At 40.0% G+C, this 13,572-nt stretch overlaps 1 protein-coding gene across 1 annotated transcript in view; it reads right to left on the bottom strand.

Annotated features, from left to right (window-relative positions):
- The window catches only part of LOC310992298 (complement C3-like), a 28,555-nt gene extending 15,343 nt beyond the window's left edge, over positions 1-13,212 (bottom strand). The window contains exons 1-16 of the mRNA XM_083980312.1: positions 13,077-13,212; positions 11,797-11,992; positions 11,490-11,652; positions 11,271-11,347; positions 8,145-8,233; positions 6,864-6,946; positions 6,672-6,759; positions 6,420-6,522; positions 5,631-5,748; positions 5,322-5,437; positions 4,802-4,948; positions 3,580-3,679; positions 3,378-3,475; positions 3,081-3,272; positions 2,814-2,969; positions 2,151-2,280 (exon numbers count right to left, since the gene is read on the bottom strand). Coding sequence (XP_083836438.1) covers positions 2,151-2,280; positions 2,814-2,969; positions 3,081-3,272; positions 3,378-3,475; positions 3,580-3,679; positions 4,802-4,948; positions 5,322-5,437; positions 5,631-5,748; positions 6,420-6,522; positions 6,672-6,759; positions 6,864-6,946; positions 8,145-8,233; positions 11,271-11,347; positions 11,490-11,652; positions 11,797-11,992; positions 13,077-13,153 — 1,933 coding nt within the window. The 5' untranslated portion in view covers positions 13,154-13,212. The remainder of the gene's footprint in view (positions 1-2,150; positions 2,281-2,813; positions 2,970-3,080; positions 3,273-3,377; positions 3,476-3,579; positions 3,680-4,801; positions 4,949-5,321; positions 5,438-5,630; positions 5,749-6,419; positions 6,523-6,671; positions 6,760-6,863; positions 6,947-8,144; positions 8,234-11,270; positions 11,348-11,489; positions 11,653-11,796; positions 11,993-13,076) is intronic.
- Positions 13,213-13,572: the final 360 nt, after the last annotated feature.

Below are 13,572 nucleotides of genomic sequence, written 5' to 3'. Positions count from 1 at the left end.
TCCTCTTAAGCCATAACCACACCTAGCATTAAAGGGGACCTATTGTGCTCATTTCAGGGGCTTTTACTGGACCCCAGTGGAGCACTATTGAAAGTTTCGATCAATAGAAAACTCCATAAGCTGTCTGTGTACTCTTGCATTCTGGTTACTGAGGCCAGAGCCAGGCGACTGCCATATAGGGAACTTCCCCTCAACCTGTGGCGTGTCAAACTGAGAATTTCGAAAAATCTCTCCAAACTCGAGCGTTTGCAGCAGTTCAGAGCTGCCTGAAACTGCCCCTGGGGATTACTTCAACACATATTTACCTCATGATAAGGCATTTCCTCATCCTCAAGAACAACTATCCAACATATTAAACATATTTTTAAGTCTGAAAAGCTGGAAAAGCATAATAGGTCCCTTTTAATATATGTCTCTAATACACCCACGATGCAGCTAGAACACTAAATACAAATTCTGTTAAGGACAATAAAGGCCTTTTAAGTTTTAAGTTTAAGCCACTCAAACTCTATTTAGAATTGGTCTGGGGCAATTATATTCAATTTTTATGCAAATGATCTATCTCCCTCCCCATCACCGCATGAACAAAAATAAATATCAAACACTGAACTTCTCTCCCTTTTCATTACAATGTGTCTAGCAAACCCTGTGCTTCACACAGTCACAGTTCTGACAAATGTATGCCCCCGGATAAACAGGGGTGCAATCTTCGAGAGCCAAGTGTTTGCAGCCAGCACATTGGAGCCATACTTCCCTGGACTTGCCATGGGTATATATGGCTCAATGGAGACCAGGCAGAACCCTTTTGAACCATGTAGGGACAACTAACTCCATACCCTGTGGCAACTGACCCTGTGATGGGTTTGGCTGTCACCCTAACCCTACTGTAACAACTCACGTATCCCTCCACCCAGGGTTAGCGCCTGCCGATCAGTAGTTGGGTAGGTCCAAATTAAAACTGCGTTTTTCCTGCACTTTGAAGGGCTGGAAAAAATTATATTATAGTGAACAATGGAACTGTGTATTTTTTTTCAGGTAAAACCTCTTTTAGGCCGTGAAAATAGGTCGTTTCTTTGGGTCTGTTCACAACACTGTATGTTGTAAATCTCTGGGCAGGGCTATGGGCTGGCGTTGATAACGGGAGGAGTGTAGAGAGTCTTCTACTGCAATTAAAGTACTTAAGGGCTATTTGTAGATCATACAACCCCACTTTAAAAAAATGCTCATATCCCTTTGAATGGGATGTCGAAAGATTTTCCCACACATTACACACTAATACACACACTAATATTTATTTTCCCCGTTTCATAGAAGGAAAATACCCCTTTCTGTTGCAGTGCACTGGTGGTGTACAGGTTAAATTTATCCCCTTTTGAGATCTCTGCTGCCATGGTAAGCCCTAGCCCTGTTGATTCCTTTGTCCTTTGACAGTGTGGCGGCTCCATCTGGGTCTATTTCCCTTGCTCAGTTTGTTCTTCTTCTTTGTTGTTTTTAAAATATTTTAAGGTAATTGTGAAATCAAATCAATCATATTTTATGTGAAACATGTCCTCCGGCCCTGGTGTGATTTTGTACCTGTGTTGCTCGCTATGGCTATTTTCTGGAGGAGAAATTCCCATTGTTGACAACTTTACACGTCACTCATTTATGTTCACATCCATACACACCGCTCCAGCACATAATGGATAATTATTTTATTGTAGAGCGGGAGCTGCAGTAATTCACCCACCCTCTCTTTGTCTTCCTTATTCTATCTTGCTCTCACTAAAATATGTAAAATGTTGGGTCTATTCTTCACAAAATTAATGAATTTATTGCATTTTAAGTGGGGAAGTGAGATCCCGATATTAGGTGGGTCAAGATGTATGTGGAGACACTTGGAACTGGCCACTTCACAGGGCCATGTGACAGATTTGTATTTTTCTGTGCCCAGAGTTAGCCTAATAATGTCTCAATGTAAATAAACCTTTGATTGTGGTGTTAATAGCACTGAAAAATGGCATTTACAGTAAAATTGAATGGCAACAATAAACAAACAACTACAAATAGAAACAGTGTTGAGTCTTTTTGTGTGGCAAGATACCGCAACAGCAGAAAATTAATCTGGTCAGGGAAGTGAAAAAAGTGAGACTGTAGAGTAGGCAAGTCACCTTTTCTGTCGGGAGTCCCAGTGTCAGTGCTAGTCTCAAACATCAGCCCAGCATCATAGAACACACCCATACTATCCTTCCCTCCACCTGGTGTGCAGCCTGTGTCATATTTCTCTACAAGGTCCCACACCTGAGGGGGCAGGGTCAAAGGTATTAGGATACAGTATATATAGTATGGGCTCACACTGTATACACACCTCATTCAACATTTAAAGGGACAACGAGGAGTTTTGGAAAAGCGAAGCGTTTTCACGCTACATTTATGAGCCTCCGCGCACCGTGAAATTCTTTGACCGGCGCAAGACAGACTCATGTTTTCATTCATCAAGAATTAAAGTCAGAGGTTGGAAGACGATCACATACCGTCGTAGTCCCGACCATTAACGGCGATTCGGCGGCGTTATTCTCATGACTCGCCACGAAACTGAAAGTAAAGAAACGCTGGTCGGCTTGCCCAGCATTTCCACCACCACTAATAATAACAAAATAACCATAGAGACAAAACGATATATTTATCGAAAATGGACCCATTAACAAGTGTGGGTAATTCATCCACATTAATATGAGACTTTTTTATTGTCGCTGAATTTTTCCTTCTGCCGATGGAGAAACTCCTCGTTGTCCCTTTAAAATGTGAAGGGAAAGTAAAGTTGAGCACATTACCTTTTTCTGTGTCAGACGAAACTTGTTATTCAGGACATATACGCCTTTGTCAACTGCCACCAGTCCCACTGTGGCCTCTGGATCTCCAGTGACCGTCAGACCAAACGAACTGCGAGGCTCATAGGAGTTAACAGCTCTTGATGGTTGTAACTTCAGCTAAATGTAAGAAAAAAATGCTGATTTGTATTGAAGCATTTAAACCATATGGAACTATCTTTGTGTTCACTTCATTGTAAAACAGTGTTAAATCAGTGCAGTTTGTCTCACCGAGCCCATGCAGCCGTCCTTGACGTCCACCCAAACAGAGTCTGATACCACATCATTGTTACTTGTATGGTAGTAGGCTACGATACGGAACGATGGCAGCATTTCTTTGGTGATGGGAACTATCAGGGAAATTACAAAGTTGCCTTGTGTTTTGTAACGGCCATAACTCACAAGCCGACTCCTGCTTAAGATCTGGGGACAGAGTTACACATCAGCACTTACTCTCTACATAATTACTGTAATAAAAAGCAAGAAAAATTGCTTCACAGAGGTCAACATGTGCAAAACATATCTCACCAGGTATGTGATGTCATTTCCTGCCCCTACTGCCTCTCTGTTTCGGATGAGACTGATTTTTAAATTGTTTCCTAATTCCAGATCTGCTGTGTCCACACCTGTAAAAAAAAAAAAAAAATTATGTAATGTGAGCAAGACACTGGCAAGTTCTTGTTCATGGTTTATATTTCATCATCTGGCATTATTTCAGGTTTTGCTTCACCTATGTGGATGAAGTTGTTGCCAGTAGTTTTATATGGGAGAGCATTCATAGTGGCTGATGCTTGTCTTTCACGTGGAATCCCAGGATCAGCTGTATTTGCCTGTAATTAGAGACAAACACACACATCAACACACAGTTACAGTTAATCAGATGTTTGTGTTCACTTTTTATGTTCCCAGACTGTTGTTTTCTCAACTCCTTTGCATGAATTTTGTGCAAGTACTTTTTCCAGCAATTGTTCACTGACAATATTTCAATATTTCAATTAGCCAGAGCTTCTTACTGTATACATACAAGTTGATTGCATCTTTTCGAATCAGATTTGGGTCACTTCCATATGTAGTTTGATACAGATCGGGAGGAAATGTTCAAACTTGATCATAAATCTTCTATTTGAGGAGATCTAACTCAGTGTAAAGTGGTACTTGCTATCCTATCCGATCTATGGCAGCATTTTACCAGCCTGTGATGGTTGTCATCAGTCAAACCCCACACTCTGGTTCTGGCATTGTCCCTCCAAATTTTATTATTGGACAGTTATTGACTTTTTCCAATTATTTCCAAAAAAGGACAACTACCACTAATAAAGAAAAAATAATCTTTAATGCCCACAGTCTGGAAATCTGTCTTTGGCTTCACAAATTGGTGGAAAAGTAAAATCAAATGCTCAGAACTGTTCCAGACATCTCTGCATTGCCTTTTCTCCCTGCACAAAATTAATATTGACAAGAGGCATATTATTTATGTATTTATTTTCTCAACAGAACAAATCTGACTTCAATGAATCTGTTCCTCTGATACATTTGGGAAAATATGGGGTCTAACCTCCCAGTCTGTTAAGAGGAAACATTTCCCATTCATTTCTGGTTTTTGGAGATACATCTATATTGTGTTTGTTGTGATGTGATGTACTACTGACACAGTTTTGTTGTTGTTTTTGTGTGTGTGTGTGTGTGTGTGTGTGTGTGTGTGTGTGTGTGTGTGTGTGTGTGTGTGTGTGTGTGTGTGTGTGTGTGTGTGTGTGTGTGTGTGTGTGTGTGTGTGTGTGTGTGTGTGTGTGTGCGTGCGTGTGTGCGTGTGCGTGTGTGTGTTATTAAAACTTTTGGGTATCAATATGTAATTGCCATTCTTTCTTCATTACATCTGTATTAAGAAACTATTCATCACTGTGCTTTTTGTTAATGTTTTGTTAGGGTTAAAATAAAATAAAAAGTCAACTTACAGTGACAGTCAGACTTGCACCTCCAGCCACTGTATTAACAGTAACCTTTGCCATGCCGTTAGCTCCAGTGATGCCTGGCACATCTCCTGGCTGCAAACGCACTGCTATACCTTTTGCTGGAGTTTTATCTGGATTCAAAACTTCAACCTTTCATCAGAAAAAAAGCAAACAGACAAATAGCTGAACAATCAGAAAACATCTACCATTCCTGTGAAGCAATGTAATTAATCTTGTCTTAGTATGGGCAATTACAAAATTTTACCAACAAACTGCATTAGCTGTGTCCTACGAATTATGACTAAAACAATACATAGTGGTCCATTGGGTGAATTTCTATTTTTCTTCTGGAAGGTCAATGCTCAAAATACTGTACTAATTGCTTAAATTTACTGAGAGATCATTTCCCTGCACGAGGGATTTGACTTAATTAATGAACTTAGAAAATATGATGTCACACTTTTTAGGCATAGATGCAAAGATGCAAAGAAAATAGATTTAAATGTAAATCTAAGTGCTTTACCGTAACATCGAAGAACATTCCTGGTTTGAAAAATTTGGGGGTTTTCTTGAAGTGAATGGAATAAGGTGAAGTGACAATCTGGATACCTTTAAGCTCAGCCTCCACCATTTCCCCACCTGTGAGTTGATGCAGAAAGACAAACACGTGAACACACACTGATCACAAGAGTTTGTTTTACATTTGTTCACAGTAAACTAACATTAATTTATTGATATGATGTCTGTAAACCAATAGAACTGAATAAACTCTCTGTGCTAATTCTGAATTACACATGGTCAAACAGACACTTACACAGTCTGACTTTCTTACCATTCTCTGTCAGCACACTGACGGCAACATATATGGAACTCCCAACCAGCTCATCTATTTTGAAGTTCTGTATGATGTGCTCTCTCTTCAGTATGACCTCTCCCTCACCATCTGCGATCTGATGTAAGACAAAGCATTTCAATGTATTTAAAAGTAAGATTAAAAAGTACTTTTAATATCTTTAATAAATTTGACAATTAATTGACATCAGAAAAAACAGGAAATCCAAACAATCCTTAAGTCTTTCCATTCATAAATATTTTGTAGTGCTGGTAAACACCAAGCTGTAAAACAGGGGATAGAAGGGCCAATAAACTGAACATTTGGCATCTGCTGCTGTTTTGTTGGCAGTATGAAAGTAATTTCTTTCATGAGCTGTGTTTTGGCATTTTGCCCATACAATATATTTTGTTGTGGGGCAGGCTTAAAACCTCTTGTAATACATTTGCCTGTCCTATTCATCACGAGTGATTAAAAATGTGTGCCTACTTTGACCCAAGGTAGGCCAGTGCTCTGTGCAAAACAAAGCTCAGTACTGTAATTTGACAAATGACTTGTCAAACAGGCCATATTTTCCTTGCAACCAGAAGTAAAACATAATAACATCTGAATTCTTCCATTCAAATAATTCTTGTGATGTGTCATAGTCATCTTCAAATGGTATGAGTAATTAGCAGGTATTAGTAAGTGTAATGTATGGTCAAATCCAAATAATTGCAACTATGGAGCAACTGAGAGAAGTTTTAAAAAAAGCTTTGCAACCATCAGGGGTCTCCTCTGTGTGCTCACCTCCACTTTCTGAACGGAGCCAGGAAAACTCTTCTTCTGTTTATTATGCACAACACCAAATACCACGTAAGCTGCCCCAGCAACTTCTTCACCAAACAAATACCTAAAACAACAGGAGAACAATGACAAAAGAAAATAGCAGGCATACTGTACTTGCTCCAAAACAACCTCCTAAAAACATCTGTCATGTTCTCCTCCTATAAATCTACTCAAATGTGTTTTCTAAAGTCACAACATAAAACCTCTACATACTTAGCTTTGATTTCGACGGTGAGAGTTTCACTGTCCACGTAGAAGAAGGAGCTCAAAGGAATCAGTTTCACTTCAAAACTGGGCAGCACTGAAACATTTAATGCATCTTGTCTGTATCTATCATCAGGTCACAAGTAAACAAGTGTTTTATAGATTTCAAAGTAAATAACAGTTGAGGTGAAACTGACTCACCATATTCTTTGACCTCAAACTCTGCAAAGAAGGTCTGCTGTGGGTTGCTGTGGAACTTGGCCACCACGTTCCAAACTCCAGTACTGTACCCACGCATGCACACACACACACACACACACACACACACACACACACACACACACACACACACACACACACACACACACACACACACACACACACGCACACAGTGTAGAGAACAATTTGACTTCTGCTGCTCTTCATGGGCACAGAGCAGTAACTAAGCTTTCAGTTTACTACTGTAAGTGTCTCAGTGTTTTGTTATTTGTGTCTGTCCATTTGCAACTAATGTTTAGACAGAATAACAAAGAATTAATGAAAATCAATTACAAGTTCAGCACAAGTTAAATGAGAAAATGAATTCCAACTTAGCTTTGCTAAGCACAAAGACTAAACAGGATGTCAGCAATAAGGGTCCTCCATCCATTATGCAAGGTTGCTAAATCCCAGCCTAGCTGATATACAGTAGGGTGAGGGTGGGGGACATGCTGGACAAGTTGCTCGGCTAGTGCAGGGCTGACACTCAATGACAAAAACCTCACAAACACTCACATTCACATCTAATTTAGAGTTGTTAATAATGCTTTTGGATTGTGGGATGAAACCAGAAAAAACCCACACAGCCATTTGGACAGTCTGCCTTCTCAGTAAAAGGGAACACTTTACCCACTCACCTGAAACTGGAGACTGATACAAACTCCTTTAACAGAGGGCTAAAAGCAAAACAACAATGCCCACATGTATAAATATGGACTTTTTCATTGTTACTGTTACAATCATGATTTCTGTTTGCTCAATCTCCTTTCGTTGATCTTGTGCTCTGTGTTTTTTAGATTAGTATGCTACTGTTGTGATGTTGTGTCATGCACTGGGTTTTATATATGTTTTTTAAAAACACCCAAGCAAAGCATCTGGTCTGTCCACTGGAACAGTCTCAATGTATTTGTGATGTCCATATCAAATAAATAAAACATAACATTGGGAGAACATGCAAACTCCACCCAGAAAGACTCAGATCCAGGAATTGAACCCAGAACCCTCTTGTGGAGAGAAGACCACCACACCACTGTGCCATTCTGCTGCATTTTTAGCAAACGGCCACAAGGATTCTTGTGATAAAAATAAATCATACGTACATGTGTGTGCACTCCAAATTGGTGTAGAGTGTAAATATCCATTTATGTACATGAGTTTCATGTGTATGTACATTTGCCAATAGAAAATAGGATGTATAGAGATTAAATTACATTCAAATCTCACCTGACAATTTCAGCAAGTTGGTAATCTCCAGAGTGGATTCCTGAATTCGGAGAGACTGTATCAACAGGAAAAGTGATGCCTTCCGGTGTCTAGAAATAAACAACAGAGACTAGCCTCTTTACAAACAATCAAATCAAAAATCAGCTGCCTGTCATACATGAGACTAATCAGCTCTTTGATTGCCACTAAACAACAATTTACAATTACAAAAAAAAGAGTATTTGTTTCAACTATTCAATTCATCCACAAGAAGACATTTATATTCACAGTGGCCCTCATTTATCAAGAGTGTGTAAGATCCAGCATAAATCCTGGTGTAAAATTCAGTGTATGCCAGGTGTGAAATAAAGGTTTGTAGGCTACATTGCCAATTTCCGTGTGGCATTGATAAATCTGCGGGGTACCATAATTTAAATGGTACTGTATGCCCCAATATGTTCATGCTCAAGAGGCCTTGTCCAACCCCCTTAACAACATGGATGCAGAAGATGGCCAAAAAGAAGAACTTTACCGACCCTACCGCATTCAGCAGAGAGAGGGCAGCATCACAAAATATCCAGACATTTATAGAGTGAGTTTTGTGATTGATGAATGTGTAATCATTGGTGGCAGGTTGCTACAGGTGCACATTCAGTCAGTCAGTTATTAACTAACTGACAGTTATTAACTGACTGTGTTTTCTCATCTTCACCACTTACTTATTTACTAAATCAGTTTTTTTTCTTTTCTTTCTTTCTTTCTTTCTTTCTTTCTTTCTTTCTTTCTTTCTTTCTTTCTTTCTTTCTTTCTTTCTTTCTCTCTCTCCTCCCCCTTTGGCCCCTCCCCTATTGTCTGATTACCACAACTAAATCAAGAAACATGACCCGGACCTGCATTGTTGCAACCTCCCATTCCATCTACACCCCCCCCCCCCCCCCCCCTTTTTTTTTACTCCTCCTTTGTCCTCCAAATCTAGCACTTTAATCATCAACTCTAGCACTTTAAATTTCTGACTCCAGCACTTTATTACCCAACTCTAGCACTTTAACCCGCACCACCTACCACCTGTAAACAGCGATTGTATTTTGTTGTACAGTTTTTGTCTTACCTATGTATTATGATTGTATTACTTTCTTTGTTTTTTCTTTCTAAAAAAAAAAGGGGGTACCTGCCCCATGTTTTTAAATACTGTACTTATACTTGTGTTTTATTTAACCTGCTTGTTTCTTGTTTGTTTCAGTATAGGGGTACTGTCAATGGAAATTTGCCTTTTAGCTAGAATTGAGTACATTTACATTTTATCTTTAAAATGTGTATCAATGTACATTGTCCCTCTTTATCAAATAAAAGGAATTGAATTGATGGGTATAATCAATTGCTTTTACGTTTTCACAGTTTGCTGAGCATCAGTGTTTGGAAAGTCAATGTAGCTACTGCTGGGAAAGCGACTTTATAGCCACCAGCATTGATGGCATGATTTGGCTGAGGCAATTAGCCCATTTTTAAAAACAGTTTGGGCCCTAATTTCGTACCTGGCACTGGCACTGGCGCTGGCGCAGGCGCACGGTGGCGCAGCGTGGCGAACCCTGTGCAGTGCTGATTGGCAATTTGGTAGACTGAGGTGAACTGAGATGGGTGTGGCAGCATAGTATGGGGAGATGTCGACAGGTTCAGCTTGGCGCAGTGACAATTTTGTGCCAAAGGGCTGCGCTGAAGGTGATCTTGAAACCTCACCAACTCCAATCTATAGAGGAGATCGAACCACTACTCCCACTCTGTGCAACGCACTACCGTTGACTGTGTGGACTTTCCACTTGTAAATCACTGCTTAAAGCCCCGGTATGTAACTTATTTGGCTTTTTATTAGCAAAAATCAAATATTGCTTTCATGAATACGTATTTCACTGAAGTCGAATCACAAATGAAAGCTTTCTCGTACCTTAGAATGAGTTGTTACAAGTCGTTACAAATATACAAGGGGGGGGCGCACTGAACCGAGGCGGCCATGTTGCATCGCCATTTTTTACGTTGAGTGGCAGTGTGACCGTAGGTAACCACGGAAACTCAGCGGAGCTGTGGGCTCGGCCTGTTAAAACTGTCACCACTGTGTAGTGTGAGGAAGGACGGAGGCACTGGTGTTGCATTCAGGTGCAGTCAGGCAGACGGCCGTCGGCAAACCAACTGGATGTCATTTTACTCCACCAGAGAAAGACGGTAAAACGTGGGTCAGGTAAACAATACGACATCACCATGACAACATATTCCTCCATTATGCTGTTACATGCAGCGTCTGTTGTCTGTCTGAGGTCTGCCAGATTTCACGTGAATGCAACATCAAGAATATGGAATTCCTACATACTGGGGCTTCAAGACTCACTTGTTTGGTTTAGTTATTGTGCTGCCTAAGAACTTATTGCTTTATTTTATTCAGGTATTGTGCAGCAGTTCAGTTTTTGTCTTTGGATGTTGTAATTTTGACTAAGGAAAACAGGATTACTGTTACAGATGTTTTACCTGTTGATTTAGAAAGCTAAAAGCTGATGCACTCTCAATGCTTTTTTTTTTACTGCCTTTAAGGCTGTCTGAACATGCACATGTGTGTGAAATATCCCTAGTACACTTATACATGGGACCTAGTTGCCTTTTTTTGGTAAAGCATATTGAGCTAGGTGGGGCGCCAAACAAAGAGTAGCCTAGGGGCCCCTTAATTTGCCCCTGACAGCAATAAATCTGCAACCGACTTGTCACATGAAGTCTGCATTGTTGCATTGGTATGATCTAATAGTTATTCAACAGAGTCATACTCTGCCCTGCATGTTATACACTGGTTCAGATTTGCGTACACCAGGTCAGACCTGGTTTGAGTTTTTTTTATTGTCATTCCGATTGATAAATGTTGATCCTTGCATCAGATTTGACCTACACCCATTTTGTTTGTGAAAGTAATAAATGATAAATGAGGGGCAGTGAGTGGTGGGATAGCTCCACATTAAACCTAACATACTGCTGTAAAAATAAGGCTCACTAAATGTGTTATGTCATTAGAGGGATGTAGGAGACTGAAAATAGGAAAACGATCTGTTGTTGAGTGGAGACACATTATGAAAATATTACATTTGATTATGTGCTTAACTTAAAGTTCAATACCTTAATCTCAATGTCAATGGAGGAATCCCTCTCCACAGGCTTCATGCCGGGTGTCACTGCAAACATCCTGTAATGCACTAATAGGAGGAGAGAAAGGTTTATGTTCCTGTGGTCTACAGTATTTATTTACATAATGAAAAGTACTTTAGTCCAACTAATATTAAATAAAATCAGCACAGTTTCTTCAGTTTCTCAGCACTGATGTAGTCCTGGACTCACCTCTGCTGTTGGGGGTGTACAGAGGCTTGTCAGTCTGGATGTAGATGTAACCAGACTGGAAGGACACTAAGACAACTTTCTCCAGCATCTTGTCAGGAAACTGAGCTTGCAGGTAGACATACTGCTTCACGGTTGGGTCCCTGCTGAATGAGTCTGCAGGAATCTGAGGACAGACAGAACAAGAGAGGAGCAGCGTGTGAGCGGCAGGGTGTATATATGATGAGCATTTCTGCATTCCTTATCTCCTACTCTCTTATTTGTGGTCGTGATAGAATGTGAAGACATAAGTAACAGTGTTGTCAGGTACCAATATTTGTCCAATTCCCTGGAAATTGTCTGCACTGGTAAGGGTAACAGATGTGGAGTTCAGCCTTCTACTTTTGGTTGGGTGGTTCATGACATTGATCCCGACCACCCTGTTTGCGCCTGTGCAGTCTTGACATTCCACAAAGATGTTTTCTATTGTTCCTACACGCAACCGGTTAGGGGCAGACATCACCTTCCTGCACAGCAGTGGGAAAAGACAGAGATTGAGAATACATAGTCACTATACCATCTGCTCTTTGAAATGGATCAAATCTGTAAACCACATATGATAATAATAATAGTAGTACAGTGTCACTGTTTAGAAACTTTTTTTAATCTCATTATAACAACCCCCCACCTCCTTGGCATCAGTGTGAAAGAAGACAACATGGACTTTAAACTTGGTGAGTTTTAAACTTTTGCTTATTTTGATAAAGATCCAGGACTAGATCAATGCAGCATTTCATCATGATTCTGAGCTGAATCCAATGTTAAAGGGATAGTTCACCCAAAATTCAAATTTCCTCCGTGCCTTCTCTGAGTTACGGGGGGGTCCACGCAGCAGTATTTGTCCATATAATGGTTGTCAATGGATACCAACTTTCTTCGTCCAAAAAGACACACCAAAAAACATCCAAATACCTCCAGTGCTTGTCTGTAATGTCTCACATGAGAAATTGTTCTGAAAAAAATAAAAAAATTAAATAAGTCTATATTCTAAGCTTGTTGTCTCGGTTCACTGCTCTTTCTGTGTCAGTGCAAATCTCGCGTGATTTGCACTGACCGGCGGAACAATTTCTCATGTCGGGGCTTCAATACAAGAGGGACATTACAGACGAGCAGTATGGAGGTATTTGGATGTTTTTTGATGTGTCTTTTTGGACGAAGAAAGTTGCTATCCATTCACAACCATTATATGGACAAATACTGCTGCGCGGACCCCCCCGTAACTCAGAGAAGGGAAGGAGGACTCTGAAAATTCTTACAGCTCTTAGTTGGCATGAGGGTGAGTAGATAATGAGTGAAATTTGAATTTTGGGTGAACTATCCCTTTTAACATCAATGTGTGGGAATTAAGCAACAACATTACCCTCATTTACATAACACAAACTGTAAGAGAAACATTTTTTTATCATGAATGGCAATTGTTGTTCATTTTACTGCTCTGCCAAATACAACTGACTTTTGTTTTTGATTGATTGAATTGATCTGCATATTCATACACTGAAATGGATTATAAGAGCAAGAGACAGTATAAATAGGTGAGGTAGATCTACTTACAATTCAGATCCATCAGTCTGAGATATCAGAGGGGCAAAGGCCAGAGTGGCCAGGAGCCACAACAGAGTCCTGCTCATCCTCCTGCTGGATCTACTCTGCTGTCAATGCAGATGATTGCTCTGTAACCTCCCCCCTTTTATCCTTTCACCTCATGACACATGATTTCCCAGCAGTAGTTGGGAAACCGTTCAACGTTATCTCTGTCCTGAAAAAACTAAACATTAGAAAATCAATGAGGGTTCGCATGTTTGTCTGATTTCTAAAAGTTAGACGAGTAAACAGTTCATTGCAAGAAAAACAGAACAACATTTCAGTTTTACTCCTGAAAAAGAGACTTTGCTTGTTGTATGACAGGTGAAATTGAGAATGGCAATTGTTGTTCATTTTACTGCACATAAACAATGTACTTTTAAAATGTCCAGTATACAACTTAATTTCCTATGGCTGAACAAACCTCTTTTTTGTGCTTCAGGAAGTGAATTTTTTGCAACACAGT

This window comes from Trachurus trachurus (assembly GCF_905171665.1).
Source record: "Trachurus trachurus genome assembly, chromosome: 1".
NCBI lineage: Eukaryota > Metazoa > Chordata > Actinopteri > Carangiformes > Carangidae > Trachurus > Trachurus trachurus.
This window is presented reverse-complemented; position numbering and strand designations above follow the sequence as displayed.